A 19931-nucleotide genomic window follows, 5' to 3' on the forward strand; every position below is an offset into this window, starting at 1 on the left:
GACTACAGGCACATGCCACCATGCCCAGCTAATTTTTTGTATTTTTAGTAGAGACGGGGTTTCACCATGTTGACCAAGATGGTCTCGATCTCTTGACCTCGTGATCCACCCGCCTCGGCCTCCCAAAGTGCTGGGATTACAGGCTTGAGCCACACGCCCGGCTGGCAGTGGTCAACTTTAGCATGCACGATTTCACCATGTATTTGTGCCTTATTGCAGTCATGACCATTGCCAGGTTACATTTAAAATTCTCACTAAACACCCTGCAATGCAGTGATAACCACCTTTTACTTTTTAGTCTTGCCCTTTTTACTCTCTCCTTGTTTTGTTCTCTAGAGAAGAATTTGAGTCCCAATCTGTCTGACTGCTGATTGAAACCAAATAGCTAGCTAGCTACTTCTCTCTACATAAGGCTACAGAGACAGCAGAAATTGCCACCTTTCTGTCTGCCAACTTGTGACATGGAGCCTGTTCTTTCTCTTAATATGTTAGATATTCCATTCCACCTTCTGTCATTAGGATGTATGAGTACACTGTCCTTGCTTCTGTTTGCCTTCCCTGGCATCCTGCTCCCACCATGGTGTGGGTCTTAAAGTATCACCATCCCCTTTTTCATTCTGCCCTCTTTTCACACCCCACCTCCACTTCCCCAACAAACTTCTTATTCCTGTTAATTGATATGAATACTTTCTACTTCTCAGCCAAGATTAGACCCTCTTCCCAGGACCTTACTTATGAGCAGCTTATTTCTTGGCACGATTCTTTATAATATCAGTCTGTTTATAATTTAAGAAACTTGCTTCAAATAAATTTTTAGAATTAAGACCCAGCCCACAATTATATAGCTTCAGATCTCTCTCCCATGGAGTACCTTAGCTAGAGGAAATGAAGATATCCTTTCACATCTTGTTTACTGAGCTCTTTTAAAATATATTAACCTTGAAGTTTTCTGCACTGTCTGTTAATAGTGAGTGAAAGAGCCCAGCACATCTCTAGAAAAGTTTTTCAAGTTCATAGGATTAACTTAAAGTATCACACAGCTATAGTCTGTAGGCTGGGTTTCATTGTGTAATACTTCAGAGACACTTTTGGGTTGTGTGGGCCCCCTACCTGAACCCTGCCAACCTCGTGGTGTTTCCTGTAATTCATTAAATTGCCGATTGCTCCATTTATCTGCCAGAACCCACCCACTTCCAGGGTTGGCCTTTTCCTTCCTATTCCTTGTGAATGTAAAGTCTAAGTCTTAGAAAATTCCAATCTCAAAGAAATTGTACTTGGTGTTCCTCTAAACATTAATGATATTATTTAGAAAACATTTAAACAGAGAGGCTGTTTGTTCATTGCTGCTGTTAGGCCTTATACTTGTCTGGCAAATTTTAAGCTCCCTGAGGGCAGTGGACTACATCATACATAGTCACCTCTCTATTCTTTTTTTTTTTTGAGACGGAGTGTCGCTCTTGTTACCCAGGCTGGAGTGCAATGGCGCGATCTCGGCTCACAGCAACCTCCGCCTCCTGGGTTCAGGCAATTCTCCTGCCTCAGCCTCCTGAGTAGCTGGGATTACAGGCATGCGCCACCACACCTCTCTATTCTGATATCATTACTCAAATCACCTATAATACACAGTACCCAGCAAACATTAAGTATTCAATCAAACCATTCAAAGCATGGGCTCTGCAAATCATGAACAAGTCCAGAAGACTTTCCCAAACTTCTCCAGTGGATTTTGGTTGTTTAACCCTGATAACACAGAGGGGTGTTGTGTTACTTGTTTTTTGTTACATTATGTATATTTGATGTTAGGCTAAACCTCTCCTGGTTTATAGATTTTGTAACATTTGTTAGTTTAAGTAAAACAGTAATACTGATTGGTTTTTTGGTTTTGTTGTTGTTGTTTTGAGACGGAGTTTCACTCTTGTTACCCAGGCTGGAGTGCAATGGCGCGATCTCGGCTCACTGCAACCTCCGCCCTTCTGGGTTCAAGCAATTCTCCTGCCTCAGCCTCCCGAGTAGCTGGGACTACAGGCACGCACCACCACGCCCAGCTAATTTTTGTATTTTTAGTAGACACGGGGTTTCACCATGTTAGCCAGGCTGGTTTTGAACTCCTGACCTCAAGTGATCTTCCACCTGCCTTGGCCTCCCAAAGTGCTAGTATTATAGATGTGAGCCACCGCACCTGACCTGAAATATTTTTAAATAATGAAAATCTTCTCTCTTTTTACTGTCATGTTAAATTTTGTACTGTTTTCCAAAAATGAAAGTTTAAATGAGGTTAAATCAGCTTTTTTTATTAGTATAAAACATTAAAATCTAGTTCTTATTCAGCAATTGTAAAGGGATTTCCAGAACAAGGGTTTTCTTATAATATTGTTATCATCTTTAGCCTCCCAGAGTGCTGGGATTCCAGGGGTGAGCCACCATACCTGGCTGGTAAAAACTCTTCCAATACATACAAGCCAAGCCAAAATATAGGAGGCCAGTTAATTCTTAAAACTCAAAGAGCCAAGACTGACATGCAAAATGGGTGTTTCTGATAGTTTATTAGATCATGTACTTTTTAAAAAACCCAGTATACATGAAATAATAATAAAAAAGAAACTTGCTAATCTCATTCTAGTTCTCATTCAGCAATTGTGAAGGAATTTCCAGAACAATCTTTTTTTTTTTGGTGACAGAGTCTCACTCTGTTGCCCAGGCTGGAGTGCAGTGGTTCGATCTTGGCTCACTGCAACCTCTGCCTCTTGGGTTCAAGCATTTCTCCTGCCTCGGCCTCCTGGGTAGCTGGGACTACAGGCACCTGCCACCACACCTGGCTAACTTTTCTGTTTTTAGTAGAGACGGGGTTTCACCACATTGGCTAGGCTGGTCTCAAACTCCTGACCTCGTGATCCGCCCACCTCAGCCTCCCAAAGTGCTGGGATTACAGGCGTGAGCCACCATGCCCAGCCTATTGTTAACATCTTTATCCAGAATGTTTGCTTTATTTCCAGTTGCTCAGGTTGCTATAAACTATAAATAGTTTATCTATAGTGTGAATTATTTGACAATAAATGGATTCAATGTGCATGTGAAAATGATTCCTTTTAACATGCTTTCGGTAGCATTAACCAAATGCTTGGAATCATATTCTTTTTCTGGTCCCTGGCATGAGGTATTCAGAACATTTCAATAGTATTCATATTGCTGATTACTTTTTAAAATATCACTTCAGAATTGTCTCATTAATGGCGAAAATACATCCTAATCCAGTTATGGTACCAGCCTGAGTCTTGAAAATAAAACCTTATAGTTGACTATAAACTTCCAATTAAATAGGTCTTAATTCTTCATCATTAGATTTTGAACCATTGTTCATGTTGGTGCCAAAGAATAAAAAGAAACTGATTTCCTACTTTAAGATTGGAATCTACACACACACTATACTGGGAAGTGGGGAAGAGATGACTACTTCATACTTCCTTTTGGAGTTAGGAATAACACAGCTGAAACTTTTGGAGAGCAAGTATGGCAGACCCTAAAAATACTATGTGATTTGATTTTGAGCTTTCAGTGGTGGTGTGCTTCGTTCAGCCTGTGACAGTGGAAATGAATAAGTAATAGATGACCAGTGTGTTCTGGCTGCTGTGATAATGGGAATACCCTCTATTACTGAATCTGTCTAACCAACCAGTTATTTTTCTGTTTTCTGCAATTAAAGACCATCATGTTTTCTGACAATGTACGACTTTCTGTTCAGCTAAAGTACACATGGTCATTGCAGTAAAAACAATGAAATTGAATTGACTTTAGCTTTATTACTAAAATCCCCGAAAACTCAAATCTAAGGTCATTTAAAATTTTTTATAAAATAACTGAAATATCATTAAAATACTAAAACTCAGCCTTGATCGTTTTGAATATAGGTTCTTGGTCTCTAAATTTTGACCTGAGGGGGGAAAAATTTTTTTTTGACCTGAGATATAAATGATAGTGGTAGCACATCTAGCCATTCACCTTGTAGCCAGCCTCCAAGATGGCCCGAAATGATCCCTACCTCCTGATAGTCACACCCTTGGGTAGTCTGCCCCCACATTTACCAGGGTTGGTCTGTGTGACCGATAGAATACATCAGAAATGATGATGTGTCACTTCCAAGATTAGGTTATAAAAGACATTGGGACTTCCATCATGGTCTCTGTCTCTTTTAGGGGTCTGGGGGTTACTTGCTCTGTTGGAAGCTGGCACTTGTAAGGAGCCAAGGCCTATGCCAACAGTCATGTGATGAGTAAGCAAGCATGGAAGTGGGTCCCAGTCACAGTCACGGCTTCAGATGGATACAGCCCTGACCAACAGTTTGATTGCAACCTCATGACACCCTGAGCCAGAACCACCTAGCTAAGCCCCTCCCAGATTCCTGACCCTCCAAACTGTGAAAATTTTTTTTTAATGTTTATTATTTAGGCTGCTAACTTTGGGGGTGATTGGTATGCAGGAATAGATAATCATTACACACCCCCATTAAATCTCTTCATTCTTCAAATCTTAATATCTGTTTTGGAGTTTTGTTATTACTTACACTGTTAAACCTGTAATCCTTATACTTCACCTGACTAAATCATTAACTTGATTGGTAAATACTATGTTCTGTCTTCCATTTTCGAATCCAGTGTTTGATATAATAAATACAGACTTTGAATTCACCTTTTCTATATTTGACCCCATATTAGAATGTACTTAAGAGAATTGCTCTCTGACAAGGAGCCTTCTTCAGATTATTCCACAGATCCTTTTCCTTTATGGGCAAAGCCATCTATAATAAACAACTTGCAATTACTGTGCAAGTGATTATGAAATTACTGTGAAGTACTCCAAGAGAAAACAGCTGTTCTCAGACTGAGACCTCAGCAAAGAAGCTCTTTGTCTATTACTCCTAACTCTGTGGTTCCTATTAATTACACAGAGTAATCACAGTGCAGGATTTAAAAGTCATATTTTGGGGATTAGTTAACTATATAGTACTCCCAGACCAGAGAGACAGCCTCTCAGCAGATCTGATGTCAAGGTCATGAATTGTAGTCCCAGCTCCTGTTCTTCCATCCCACTTTCTCCATGGTACTCTAAAAAGGAAAAGGTTGTTAAAAATACTTGGGTTTACTTTTTCTATTTCCTTTTTGCCCTATTAAATAAATCAACAGTGCCAATAATTATTCCTTTACCATTACTAACCATACTGAAGTGGCTATCATGAATAAGAAATGTGACCATTAGAAAAGTAGTGTTTCAACTGTATGAAGAAATCTTTTTTCTTTTGCTTCTTTGTTTAAGCTTTTTTATTTTTCTAAAAATGGCCTAAAAATGGCATTAGTAGCTACGGGTACTTTGACTGGGCCCCAGCTCACACCTGCAATCCCAGCACTTTGGCAGGCCAAGGGAGAAGGATTGCTTGAGCCCAGAAGTTTGAGACCAGCCTGGGCAACATAAGGAAACATGTCACTACCAAAAAAAAAAGTGGGAAAAAAAAACCATAGTTGGGTGAGGTGTTATGTGCCTGTAGTCCCAGCTACTCAGGACGCTGAGGTGGAAGGATCACTTGAGCCTAGGAGGTGGAGGCTGCAGTGAGCTGGGATCACATCATTGCACTGCAGCCTGGTTGACAGAGCCAGACCCTGTCTCAAAACATAATAATAATATAAATTGAGTTATAGGTAATCAACTTTAGATTTTCATAGCTGAATTTAAAGAAACATGGTAAAAGGGAAACATTGATGAGTCCCATGTTGTTTGGCACTGTTGCTTTTAAAATGTAACTAGCTTTTTGGTTTTACTTTCACTATGTTTTATTGATTGATTGATGGATGGATTGAAACAGGTTCTCCTTCTGTTGACCAGGCTGGAATGCAGTGGTGTAATCAGAGCTCATAGCAGCCTAGGTGGGGCTCAAGTAATCCTCCAGCCTCAGCCTCCCAAGTAGTTAGGGCTCCAGGCACATGCCATCATGCCCAGCTAATTTTTTTATTTTTTGTAGAGACAAGATCTCCCTATTTTGCCCAGCTTGGTCTTAAACGCCTGGGTTCAAGTGATTGTCCTGCCTCTGCCTCCGAAAGTGCTGGGATTACAGGTGTGAGCCACTGCGCCTGGCCATTCGCCATGTTTTAAAATAAGAACGGCTGCTTCAGGAGTTCTTTCCTTTCTCCATTCTAAATGGACTAGAGGTTATTTTGAAATTTTACTGAGAATTTCCTTTTTAACTTGGAGCTGAAAAAAGTAGGGTTTTGTCTTAGACTCTGTGTTGTAGACCTCCCCCACTTTAATTCTCACACACACACACAAAATGAGGCTAGAAAGATGGTTATTAGTAATTTAAAGAAACGGATTTCCCTCTTCAAGTGTCCAGTATCCAAATGCTCCAATAATGTCATCACATAGGATGGCTGTAGTCAAGCCAGAAGTAACACCCAGAACCTCCAGCTGCTTTGAACAGGTGCCAGCCGATAACAACACAGAATTTTATCACAAGGCTAAGTGATTCCTGGGGCTTAAACTGGATAGTCAGTGAAGAAGAAGGCTTCCGATTTCCAGCACTGAAACATTTCTGTGTTAAAGAAACCCCATGTTTGCTTTATTTTCTTAAAGCTTCCTTTAAATTAAAGCAGAGCCATTAAATTGTGGATTTCCCTTTCTTTTGAAACAGGCTACTTGTGGATGGCAGTGCTAAGAAAACATAACTACTGATTAGATAGTTTTTAAAAAATGATAAATAACAGTGTTTTCATACCTAGATTTCATTTGAAAGCTTAAATTATATAGTACTTTGCTGTGATTTTTTAGTTTCTTCAACCCTGTGTTAATGCTTCATTTTTCATTGTAAAATATCTCAAGAAACTTAAATATCTGTGTGATAAGTAGAAAGTAATGTGCATATAATGTATGATGCTTGTAAGGAGTTCTTCAAGCTCTTCCTACAGAGATGAGGAAAGATGGAAGCCTAGGAATATCTTTACACCCACCTCCTGCTCCTTATACTCCCAACTTGGTACCGAGGGCTAAAGCCCTTGTCCAGACAGCGAGCACCAGCTTGCATCCCCTTCTTACATGCTCATCCCCACGGCTCATCAAGCCTAGAAAGAGACAGAAAAGAGAATGGAAAGTAACAACCAAACAGAGACAAGAGGAGGTAGAATTTGGCAGCAAGTGGAAAAGATTTTGTGTGCATTTCTGGTCGGGAGGTGCTTCCATCCTCTTGACCCATCAACAACTAAGTAAAGGTTCATGTGTATAGATCACAAGTAGTCCTAGATTGTAATGTGATCGTACCTATATTTTGCACCCTTCATATATCTGCTGGCATTTTGTTAGGTCTCTAAATGTACTCATAAAATTATCATGCTTTAACATATTAAAATGCTAATGCCATAACAGAAAAAAAGCAAGATGTACCTGCTGGTGATGTAAACATTTATCAGATTCAATAAGCACAGAGGTTAAGGACACAGACTCTGAAGCCAGGCTGCCTGGGTTTAAATCCCAATTCTGACAGCTTGCTAGATGAGTAACCAGGAATAGTTTTCTCATCAGCAAAATTGAGATGATAGCACTACCTTACAGCATTGTCAATTTTAAACAAGTTAATATGACTATAAATATTTAGAACAATGTCTAATACATAGCTAGCACTTCAAAAGTATTTGTTCTCGTTGATATACCATGCCACCTTTGTGGTGCTGTTTCTGCATTTAAATGGCTCGATCTGAATTGTAATTAGCAGGTTACATTTATACTGATAGCACAACCTTTAATGTATAACCACTGGATAGTAAACCCCCCTCCCCAGTAGTTTTAAAAAGGAAGTTGCTTATTTTTTTTTCCCTTCTTTTCCAGGCCCAACACAGAGATACCTTTATTGAAGAACGCTATGGAAAATATAATATTAGTGATCCTTTAATGGCTCTACAAAGAGATTTTGAAACACTGAAAGAGAAAAACGATGGCGAAAAGCAGCCAGTCTGCACAAACCCACTCTCTATTCTAAAGGTGGTGATGAAACAGTGCAAGAACATGCAGGAGCGCATGCTGTCCCAGCTGGCTGCTGCCGAGAGCAGGCACCGAAAGGTAGGCCCACCTCAGTTGATGTGTAAATCTTTGTAAGTTATGCCTGATACTTTCTTGTCAGCTGTCGGTTTTTCACAGTAATTGGGACATCTCACAGGTATCGAAAAGCCCTTGAGCTTATGTAAGAGCCAGGAGATAGAAAAGAAAACACAGCTTACTCCAAATGTTAAGTTCAGAGAATGTGCCAGGCACATTATTTAAGATGGCATTCCTTCTTGATATGTCACTCCAAAACACTTTGTATGTTTTTTCAGCTCTTGATCATTCAAACTTTGGCTACAAACGGGTTTGGCCAAGCTTGTAGCTGAAGGGAGTGTTCTCTATTTGCTTACTTAAGTGATAAATAGAAAGATGAACAGGTATTTGAGGCATGCTGTTTCCAAGGGAGGAAAAGAGAATTTACCTGAGGATAAATACATAAGCCAATAGATTATTTTCATTTATTCCTGTTATTCCTAGTTTTGAGTTTCATTGAATTTTATTACTCATGAAACCATAAACAGTTTTAGGTTTATTTACCTTAAAGCTATTCTACTCTATTAGTCAAGTGAAAGAGAGAGAGAGAGAAAGTGTGTGTTCGTGTGTGTGTGTGTGTGTGTGTGTGTGTGTGTTTCCATTTCTAACAAGCCCTAAGAAAGCATACCTGTCTTTTCCTCTGCTTCATCTTACTGGAATTTTAGTGCTTGTGAATTTATTCACCAACTGGTCATCTTGTCATTTACTGCTCAAATTTGGCCTATAAAAGATGCTTGGCTAGAATCTTCATTTTTAAAAAACTTATCAGTTCAGATTTATACCAACAAGAGTTATTAGTACATTTGGTAGGAAACATTTTCATCTGGAAAATTGGGTTAGCAGCTGCAAAACTTGGTGGACCTTACTGTTATGGTTACCAGCATTAGAGCCATCTGCTTAATTGCATCTGATAAATTTCCTAGGCTCTGGGTCTTGTCCATGATCTTTTCTTTCCCTTCACAGAAGCCAAATGAAAGGCCAGAGTGGAACTTCTTAACCATGGATAGGCCTCAGATGTTCCACAATCCCCCAGAAAATATACAGAATGTCCAAAGTTTATGCATTTTTGTAGGAAATGTATTTTTCCCATAGCTTTAATCATCAGATTATCCAAGTTACCCAAGACCCAAAAAAGTTTTTTGTTTTTTTTGTGTGTGTGTTTGGTTTTGAGACGGAGTCTCACTCTGTCGCCAGGCTGGAGTCCAATGGCGCGATCTCAGCTCACTGCAACCTCCACCTCCCGGGTTCCAGCAATTCTCCAGCCTCAGCCTCCTGAGTAGCTGGGACTACAGGCACACACCAGCACGCCCAGCTAATTTTTGTATTTTTAGTAGAGACAGGGTTTCACCGTGTTGGCCAGGATGGTCTTGATCTCTTGACCTTGTGATCTGCCTGCCTCAGCCTCCCGAAGTGCTGGGGTTACAGGCATGAGCCACTGCGCCCAGTCCCCAAAAAAGTTTAACCTCTGGTTAGAATGAAGTAATCTGAAAACATTTACACTCCAGTTTAAAAGGTATCAATGGGTCGAAGTTAGTTGCCTAAATTGGGGGGGCTTTTACATAGTCCTCTAAGAAAATCCTCACAGCATTTTTTTGTTTAATAGGCAGGCTTTATTTCCATTTCATCCATGAGGTGACTGAGTTGTGTTAAAGGGAGGTTGGCTAGCTTTCATGTCATGGAAGGTATACTAGGGACAGTTTGTGGCTCTAGGTGACCGGAGAAAGGAAGAAGTTAAAAATAATTCAAAATTTCTTAATACTGTATTGCAATGCTAAATGTTTTAAGGGAATATTAAATTTTGAAACCAAGTATGTATCTATTCTTTTTTCTTTTTTTGAGATGGAGTTTCACTCTGTCCCCCAGGCTGGAGTGCAGTGGTGCAATCTCAGTTCATTGCAACCACCACTTTCCGGGTTCAAGCTTAAGTGGTTTATCAAAGTAGAACATTGACTTTGTTGGAAATCAGACAGTACCTAGAGGCTTATAATTATGGTGTTGATAGTCTCAGCTTATGCCTATCACCTTGGCTTAGTTATTAACCATATTCCCTTTGACTCTCAGAAATGTTCTGGTTTGAATAGTAAATTAATGGTCATTATGCTTACAGTGAAAACAAGTGTTTCCTATTCTGCGTCTTCTCATTTCCCATCCTCCCCAGTATTCACAGGCATCCACTTCTTTCTTTTAGCCATTCACTTTGGTAGCTAACCTCCATATTTCTAAATTCTGCACTGTTCTCTCTTGCTTTATCGATTTTAGACATTTATATTACATTCTTTGTATAGGTGCAGATTTAGTTATCTTACACCCCACCTCCCTTTCCTGTCCTTAACCCTTACCCAGAACAAATTTAATCCTGTTTTCCTACCACCATTCCCTATCACATTTAGTATTACCAGATCCTGAGCCTGTCATACTCTTTCTTGTGACAGGCTCAGGATTTGGGAATACTAGATGTAACAGGTGCCAAATGCTGATAGTCTGTGTGCAGGAATCAGGATGAGGGGACAAATAATTCTGAAAACAACAGGTTTTGAAGGTCGGGTACAGTGCCTCACCCCGGAAATCCCAGCACTTTGGGAAACCAAGACAAGCGGATTACTTGAGGTCAGGAGTTCAAGGCCAGGCCAGCCAACATGGTGAAACCCTGTCTCTGCTAAATATACAAAAATTAGCCAACTGTGGTGGCGCACCTGTAATCCCAGCTACTTGGGAGGCTGAGGCAGGAGAATCACTTGAGCCCAGGAGGTGAAGGTTGCAGTGAGCTGAAATCCTGCCAGTGTATTCCAGCGTGGGTGACAGAGCAAGAGTCCGTCTCAAAAAAAAAAAAAAACAGGCTTTGAGCCAGCTCCCCTGTTTTCTATTCTACATTTCACCTCTCCTCTCCAGTACCTGCCACCTGCAGGTTCCATCTCTTTGGAGCTCTGCAGGGCAAAACAGCTTCCCTCCTCCATACTAAAGTAGTTACCACTCCTTCAGCCTCTTTTCTTCTTCAAAATATGATTAAAATTTCTTCTCTGCTGGAGGCTCTCTCCTTTGTCTTTGTGGGATTTTAGTCTTTTTATTCCATTTCTGTAATTTTAGAGGACTCCCAAAAGGAAGAAGATACGACTTACCACTTTTGGACAAAAGCATGTCTTTCATTAAATTGAAAAATTTGATTTTAAAAAAAGGCAATCCACCAGTTTTTTTTTTTCCTTTCTTTTATTTTGAGAGACAGGGTCTTGCTACATTGCCTGGGCCTGGAGTACAGTGGCTGTTCACAGATGCAATCATAACACCCTATAGCCTGGAACTCTTGGGCTCAAGTGACCCACCTCAGCCTTCTAGCTATCTGGGAGGAGCACACACCACAGCACCAGTCTTTTTTGTTTGTTTTTGAGACAGGGTCTCACTCTGTCACCCAGGCTGGAGTGCAACGGCATAATCATGGCTCACTGCAACCTCGACCTCCCTAGGCCGAGGTGATCCTCCCACCTCAGCCTCTTGAGTAACTGGGACTATAGGTACATCTCACCAAGCCTGGCTAATTTTTGTGTTTTTTGGTAGAAATGGGGTTTTGAGTTGGGCACAGTCGGTCATACCTGTAATCCCATCACTTTGGGAAGCTGAGGCAGAAGGATCGCTTGAGTCCAGGTGATTGAGACTAGCCTGAACAACATGGCAAAACCCAATCTCTACAAAAAAATAAGCAGGGCATAGTGATGTGTGTCTGTAGTCCCAGCGGCTCAGGAGGCTAAGGTGGGAGGATCACGTGAGCCTAGGAGGCAAAGATTGCAGTGAGCTGAGATGATGCCACTGCACTTCAGCTTGGGTGACAGAGTAAGACCCTGTCTCCCCAGAAAAGGAAGGGAGGGCGGGAGGGAAAAGGAAGAGAAAAAGGAGGAAAAGAAAGTAAGTAATGGCTGGTCTCAAACTCCTGGGCTCAAGCAATATTCCTGCCTCTGCCTCCCAGAAGTGCTGGGATCATTGGCATGAGCTCATTTTTATTTTTATAGGAAGGTTTCATGTCCCAGAAAATTTTCTGTCTTCATTCATAAAAATTTTAGTGAGAAGACTAAGAAATGGCCTTTGGGACAACAGTGCCCTACCCTGGAAGTCTGGGCCAAGGCACCTCTGAAGCATGAGCAGAAACTACTAAGAATTCCATTGCCATATTCCAGTCCGAATATTTGCAGTTGTAGCTGGGATTATGTGAAAAATATCCCTTTAAATTTGTGTTCTCAGCCATGTGTGATGGCTCACACCTGTAATCCCAGCATTTTGGGAGGCTGAGGTCACTTGAACCCAAGAGTTCGAGACTAGTCTGGGCAAGATGGCAAAACCCCATCTGTACAAAAAATACTAAAATTAGCTGGGCATGGTGGCACACACCTATATTCCCAACTACTCAGCAGGCTGAGAGGTGGGAGAATCGCTTGAGCTGGGAGGCCAAGGCAACAGTGAGCCATGATTGCACAACTGCATTCCGGCCTGGACAACAGGGCAAGACCCTGTCTCCAAAAATAAATTCTTCTCCTTAAAATTGGGCTTAATCCTTTGGCACCAGGAGAAGTGGAATAGGGGTAGGCAGGTTAAATAAAAGACCTTGTGAAAAATCTCCATTTAAGATCTGTATAATCGAACCTTTTCACATGCAGGATGAGCTCAAGAGAGTTTTCACCTCTTATCTAAGTATATGAAAACTTTTTTATTAGTGAAACAAGGCACACTTAGAATGCACCTTTTTGAAATGTTGAATTTCAGGCTCCTCCTTTGGTGCCTCCAGTGATTTCAGCATTGAGAGGAAACTGTCAGCTTTCAGGTTGCTGTGGTCCTGTCTTGCTCCATCACCTACACCTGACCCCCTAGTAACGCCAAACTGCCTGCAGTTTCTTGGAACTGCCTCAACCCCTCTCGCTCTTAGTTGCTCTCTTCTGTTTGCATAGAATTCTTTACATACTTCAAGTAAAGTAAATATCTTACTGTTTTCTAACAGCTTTCACGGCTGTCACTGTAAGGCAGTGTGCCCCTTGGTAGCGCTTGCTGGGTTCCATTTGTTTCTTTGTTTGTTTCATCTCTGGAACTATCATTAAGGGCCTAGTTTGGCGCTTAGTATTGGCTGTAATAATAAATGCAACTCGTTGATATTTGGAAATGAATTTTTAAAAATTCTTTAAAGGTGATCCTAGACCTTGAGGAAGAAAGGCAGAGGCATGCACAGGATACGGCCGAAGGAGATGATGTCACCTACATGCTAGAGAAGGAAAGAGAGAGGCTGACTCAACAGGTAATTCAGGTAGAGGGATTCACAGTCGCATTTGTCTAGAACAGTGTTTCCAAAAAGTTACTCTGCAGGAAAGCAATTGTTGTTGTTCGAAAGGGGGCTTCGTGGTCAAATAAGTTTGGGAACTACTGGAATGAACAAAGTTAGACAGGATTCTAACTTTAAATCTGTCAGGCTCTTTAGTATGCAGAAGCACACTGTGAGCCTTCAAGAACAAAGTAGGGGTTCTGTGTTTAGCAAATCTGTGGTTTTACAAAATCTTTTATTGATAGAGATCCCTCCCTGTGGGACTATTGTTGGTAGAACACACATTGGGGAATGGTAAAAGTTTGTAGCTCTCAAACTTTTCTTGATTTAGAACCCCCGTAAGGAATGACATTTTATGTCACAATCCAGTATAAACACACACAGTTATGCCTAAAACAAAATCTCATGAAATCATATATAACCCCTACTGTCTACGTATTGATGGTTTCTGTTTATTATTTTTTTTTAGTTCTAGTCACGGCTCACATAATTTGTTTCCCCATCCATTAGTGGATCTCAGAGTTTGAAAAACACTGAGTTTCTTCAACCCTTTCCCTTTCACCCAGAGTCTCTGCCTCAAATGGGGTTGGGAAGACAATTAAAACAGACGGTATTTGTGTAAAAAGTATGATCCAAACGCAACTATTTGAGTTTGTTTTTAAGACCTGAGAAAATTACTGCCGAAACCTTAAAAGGTTTGTTTTTAGCAGCAACATTCGTCACAAAATCTGGTTGATGCGGCTTTCCGTTATCTCGTTTTGATTGGTTCTGATGCTGTGTCCTCTCCGCATACACGAAACACAAAGGTACATCACAGCCCCACTAATCACTGCAAGACAGTATAGGAACTAGAAGTGCCTCACAAATCATCAGAGAAAGATTAAATCATAGCGTCTGCTTTTTTTGTGCTAGGTGTTCCAAAACCTCAGAAATACTTGATTTAAGCACTGTGACATGCACGTTAATCCTATATACCAGAGAACAGCTAACACAGACACTCCATTTGATCATACTTTTTGAGGATATCTCTCTTTTCTTATTCTAATCAATATATGTGGTGGCATTTTTTTCTAGCTGGAATTTGAAAAGTCCCAAGTGAAAAAGTTTGAAAAAGAACAGAAGAAGCTCTCTAGTCAGCTGGAAGAGGAGCGCTCCCGCCACAAGCAGCTCTCATCCATGCTTGTGCTTGAGTGCAAGAAAGCCACCAGCAAGGCAGCTGAGGAAGGGCAGAAGGCAGGAGAGCTGAGCCTGAAACTGGAGAAGGAGAAGAGCCGAGTGAGTAAACTGGAAGAAGAGTTGGCAGCTGAGAGAAAGCGAGGTTTGCAGACTGAGGCCCAGGTAGAGAAGCAGTTGTCAGAGTTTGACATTGAAAGGGAACAACTGAGAGCAAAACTGAACCGAGAAGAGAACCGGACCAAAACGCTGAAAGAAGAAATGGAAAGTTTGAAGAAGATGGTGAAGGACCTAGAGGCCACCCACCAGCACAGTAGCCCTAATGAGCAATTGAAGAAACCAGTAACCGTGTCCAAAGGCACAGCAACTGAGCCTCTCGTGCTAATGTCTGTGTTTTGCCAAACAGAGAGTTTTCCAGCAGAAAGAACCCATGGAAGCAGCGTAGCCAAGATAACAAACACTGGGCTGCCTGGTCCCACCTCTCCTGCCTTCTCATATGCAAAAACCAATGGCCATTTTGACCCAGAGATACAAACTACCAGGGAGCTGACTGCAGGCAACAGTGTGGAAAACCAAGTGCCTCCACGGGAAAAATCTGTGGCATTGGCCCAAGAGAAACCAGTGGAGAATGGTGGGTGTCCTGTGGGGATTGAGATGCCAGCCCCAGTGCCCAGCCCCCTCCCTTCCAGTGGGAGCTCCCTGTCTCCCAGCAGCACTGCCTCCTCCTCTTTAACCTCCTCTCCTTGTTCTTCGCCGGTACTCACTAAGCGTTTATTGGGGTCATCAGCTAGCAGCCCTGGCTACCAGTCCTCCTACCAAGTAGGCATCAACCAGCGGTTCCATGCAGCTCGGCACAAATTTCAGTCCCAAGCAGATCAGGACCAACAAGCCAGTGGCCTACAAAGCCCTCCGTCCAGGGATTTATCCCCCACCCTCATAGACAACTCTGCCGCCAAGCAGCTGGCCCGAAACACAGTCACTCAGGTGCTCTCCAGATTCACCAGCCAACAAGGGCCAATCAAGCCAGTGTCTCCCAACAGCTCTCCCTTTGGCACGGACTATCGAAATCTGGCCAACACTGCCAATCCAAGAGGTGACACAAGCCATTCACCTACTCCAGGGAAAGTATCCAGTCCCCTGAGCCCCCTATCTCCAGGAATCAAGTCCCCAACCATCCCCAGAGCTGAGAGAGGAAACCCTCCACCCATCCCACCCAAAAAACCTGGCCTCACTTCTTCTTCATCTGCTACCACTCCTTTGACCAAAACTCATTCCCAGGCATCCTCTCTGACCACCACAGAAGACCTTGCCAGCAGCTGCTCTTCCAGTACCGTTGTAGCAAATGGTAAGGACGTTGAGTTACTCTTGCCTACCAGCAGCTAGTCCCTAGGAGGGAATCTCCACGTTTGACATTCCATCAGATTTCGTCCAGGAGCCCAGACTTTGGAGTCAGATTATGTTATTTATTTTGATAGTAGCTGAAACCATCTGTATAATACATTTGGCATATTTCACCGTTTTGTATTTTTTTTAAGTAGAAACTGAGTAGTTTGGATTTGTATGGCTCACATCTTTTTACTGAAGCTAGAAAGGCACCTCAAAGATGTCTCAAGCTCAGCAGTCACCGTCATGTTGTGATGAAGAAAGCTAACTGAGTACCAGGTAGTCATTTGCGATCCGTTTTGGAACTAGAATCACTCAGCGCTCATTTCGAATTATGCAGAAGTGGTTCATGCAGATTTTTATTCCAGATGAACATGTTTTAAAAGTGCCTGAAATATGACTGCCATAGGAATGTGAATCTGCAGCAAAAACACAAAATGGATCATTTAATTGCAGGAAATGAGATCCTCTGTGAATTCTGAATGTTAAAAACCAACACTGCTTTTAATCCTCTTTTACTGTTTTAATACAAGCTTTGTGTTCTGAAACAAGGCTGCGTAACTAGAACGGGAATCCTTCTAAAGGTGGGTGTGAACTCACCACAAAGCTGAGCTTTATAGAGCCCTTGAGAAACCCTCCTGAGCACTAAGCAGTTAGGGTGCTGATTTTCTTGTACTTTTGAAAAATTCACTCACTCCTAGCTTCCTGCATAAATTCTTGAATAGAATGAAATCACATCTTCATTCAAAAAATGTCTGGAGCATCTACTGTTGTGTAAGGAACTTGTGATTCTGATGCTGTTACTTGAATAGGAAATAGTTACTCATTCTGTACAAAAGTTTTGCAACAGAATGAAATTTTTATTCTGTAATCAAAAAGCAATAACTTGAAATTCACTCTTTGTAATATAAGTCAGAATTATACAAATTTTACCAAATGGTTACACTTCTTCTCCAAGCTGCCAGAACCTGGTTTCTGTATCTGTAAAACCAAATCAACTTTTGCCTAAATGGGAAGTATACATATATCTGTATAGACACATTACCCCTTTACATGTTGAACGTACACACACTTAAACACAAATGTTAGTGTGATTATATCTTTGGCGTTTGCAATATAGCATAAAGGACAAGTAGAATTGCACATTAAGATTACCTACCAAAGCAACTAGATGCGGTTGGGGCACAATCAAAGGGAGAATTCTTTCTACAGGAAGGTGGGGAAATTGCAGATGAATCTCAGACCTTCAGTATCATAAAAAGGCAGAGCTGGCCAGGCACAGTGGCTCATACCTGTACTCCCAGCACTTTGGGAGGCTGAAATGGGAGGATCGCTTGAGACTAGGCATTCAAGATCAGCCTCATCAACATAGCGAGACCCCATCTGTATTAAAGAACTAGAGCTAAACAAACCCCAGTGGGACAAAACTCAACTGGTCATGGAAATGAGTGAAACAGGCCTCTCACTCAAGTGGTATAAAACAGCTGGGAGCTACAGCAAGCCCCACTTTAAAAGGGCATCTGTTCAGCTCCATCTGCTTGCTGCCATGCAAGAATGCTAGACCAGGATTACCAGTTCTTCACATTTGTTAAAATCCAAATTTTCATGAGAAAAATTCTCATTTTCAAATATCAAGAACTGATTTTAAAATATTTAAATAGTGCTAGTTAAACAAACTTGTGCAGCTGGATTTAGCTTGCAAGCTGCCAAGTTCCAACCTCTTTCATTCTAGAAACTTCTGTCATTTTCATCACAGCACGTCTATGTGGACAAAAACCTCCAAACGTTCCAGCTGTGTAGGCCAGTACAGCTGACAAAGTTCATAGAACATAATGACTATCCCCCTCTGCCAAACAAGGCTATCTGTGACAGTGGTTATATGATTTTGTGTCCATACAGGAGAGGCCTTGGTATCCTCACATACATTCTCCTAGCCAACATCTATCCAGCAGCCCTGACCTCCTGCTATCATTTAAGTCTATTTCCTTTTAATCTAATTAGGGTTGGTAGGAAAAAGGCAGGTGATGGAAATCAATGTATAAATAACAATGGAGTATATTGGCGACTCCACAGCTTGACGTTTGATAAAGGCAAATACATGAAAAAGAAAAATGCTACTAATGCCCCAAGATGTCTACCAAAATGATGTAGGGGGTATCTTAAACTGTCCAAAGCAATCACGAATTGAACTTTATTCCTGTGCAGAGCCAAAATAAATAGTGTTGACAAAACAGCTAAACTTTCTAAACTGGAGAGGAGGCTACAGGGCCAGAGAGTGAGTGTCTCTTTTGCTTTACATGGTAATCTTAAAAGTTGCATTGTGCTCTTCCTTTGTTTTGGGATAGATCTATCTAGAGAGAGATACTATAAGGAATTTTATTTCTTAGGAAGTGCACTGAATAATGTATTTCTTTTATAGTGTAATATTGGGGTGGGGATATGCAAAAGAAAAGTGTATTTTTGCTAGTTGCCTCTCTTCTGAGATAAATAAGCACAATCTTGCAATGGATCCAGTAACCCAGTTAGTTATTAGAGATTAGTATTTAAGTTTGCTGTAGGTTGTGTGTGTGTGCTAAGTAAAAGTTGTATGATTCATAATTTTAGTATTAACCCATGTTGCAAAAGCTGTTATGGCCAACAGACTGTAATGATGTGTACCATATAACCAAGCATTAACTAGGCATTAACATTTGTAAAGCCAAATATACCATGCAGAAGTCTTCATTTTTATAGCAGACTACATTAAAGCAAGTTTAATCACACTGTTGGGGGGGAAATAGTCTTGTTTGTACAAACGGAAAAATGTTGCACAGTTTGGGTATGTATTGTTGGAAAGGGGGTGGCGTAGACGGAGCCCTTAATTGTGGCTTTGACAAACCAGGTGAGATCAATGACCCATCCAGGTTGCACCTCATAAGGAACTAAGATTTTGCTTTTCTTTAGAGTGTTAGAGCTGGAAAAAGCCTTTACCATAATCCAGTCTGTTGATTTTTTTTTTCTTTAAACCATGTGGTGGTTCTGGATTTTTTTGAGAATCTTAGAAAAGCCATAGAGGTTATCCCCAGAAAAATGAATATGCCCGTGTGCAAAATTTGTTTGATGGCTTCATAGGATCCAGAGTCCCTGAAGCCATCCATGGCCCAGGTATTCCTGCTTAAGAAAGCATAATCTTGTTCTGCCCTCTCATTTTCCACATGACTAATGCATCCCTTTTCTCCTGCTCCGTGCCGTTGCTGCTGCAGTGTTAGCAAATGCAAGCCAGACAGAAGCACTTGAAAATCCTCTGATGTGCAGAAAATGTTCAGACCGCGTAGATGTTTACATATCTGAAGTTTCCAGCATTTAAGTCAATTAATGATCATGTCAACAAATACTGGCTCTATCCGGGTCCCTTAATAGCCTGTCAGCAGTGCTGCCTTGTCAATTTGTGTGCACACGTGTGTCTGTGTGTGCCTGTGTGTGTGAATTCATAAGGTGTGCTTCGGATACTTAGTACTTGAAACAGAACTTCAAATGTCTTTTGAAATGCTGGCTTCAAAATAGGACGTGTTTTCCTAGCAAATCAGAGGTGGGCAATGAGCATTGTTCCACAGAAATAATTTTTAATTCAATTGCTATAAAACTAGTTAAGAATTGAGATCCTGTCCACCCACTATTTGTATATTAATGACCAATTCATTAGTAAAAATAAAGGAGGAGAAAGGAGACTGGGGTATCGGTTCTCACACTTTACTGTGCGTAAGTATAACCTGGGAAGCCTGCTAAAATAAAGATTTCTAGAGATGGGATCCTCGGACTTGCTGCATCCGCTAGTCTGAGGACCATGTTTTGAGAAACAGTTCTTTGTAGCCCTTATCTGTCCTTTCACAACAACTTACTATTTGCCTCTGACCTAAGAAAATGTCTTAAGCTCCTGAAATTGGTTTGCCAGGATGTCGGTGATAAGAGTCGAGAGTGCCTACTTGAGTACCAAGCA

The 19931-nt window shown here is 41.3% G+C and overlaps 1 protein-coding gene and 1 long non-coding RNA gene across 3 annotated transcripts in view; one reads left to right on the plus strand and one right to left on the minus strand.

Annotated features, from left to right (window-relative positions):
- The window catches only part of CTTNBP2NL (CTTNBP2 N-terminal like), a 58185-nt gene extending 39468 nt beyond the window's left edge, over positions 1-18717 (plus strand). For both annotated transcript variants that reach the window (XM_009001884.5, XM_009001885.5), the window contains exons 4-6: positions 7861-8091; positions 13268-13375; positions 14474-18717. In XM_009001884.5, the coding sequence (XP_009000132.1) occupies positions 7861-8091; positions 13268-13375; positions 14474-15955 (1821 nt within the window). In that variant the 3' untranslated portion in view covers positions 15956-18717. The remainder of the gene's footprint in view (positions 1-7860; positions 8092-13267; positions 13376-14473) is intronic.
- LOC144577073 (uncharacterized) lies at positions 292-7865 on the minus strand. The gene is made up of 2 exons (XR_013520335.1): positions 6990-7865; positions 292-5099 (listed from the first exon to the last, which is right to left on the minus strand). It is a non-coding gene; the product is annotated as an uncharacterized LOC144577073 (long non-coding RNA).
- Positions 18718-19931: the final 1214 nt, after the last annotated feature.

Source organism: Callithrix jacchus, chromosome 7 (assembly GCF_049354715.1).
Source record: "Callithrix jacchus isolate 240 chromosome 7, calJac240_pri, whole genome shotgun sequence".
NCBI lineage: Eukaryota > Metazoa > Chordata > Mammalia > Primates > Cebidae > Callithrix > Callithrix jacchus.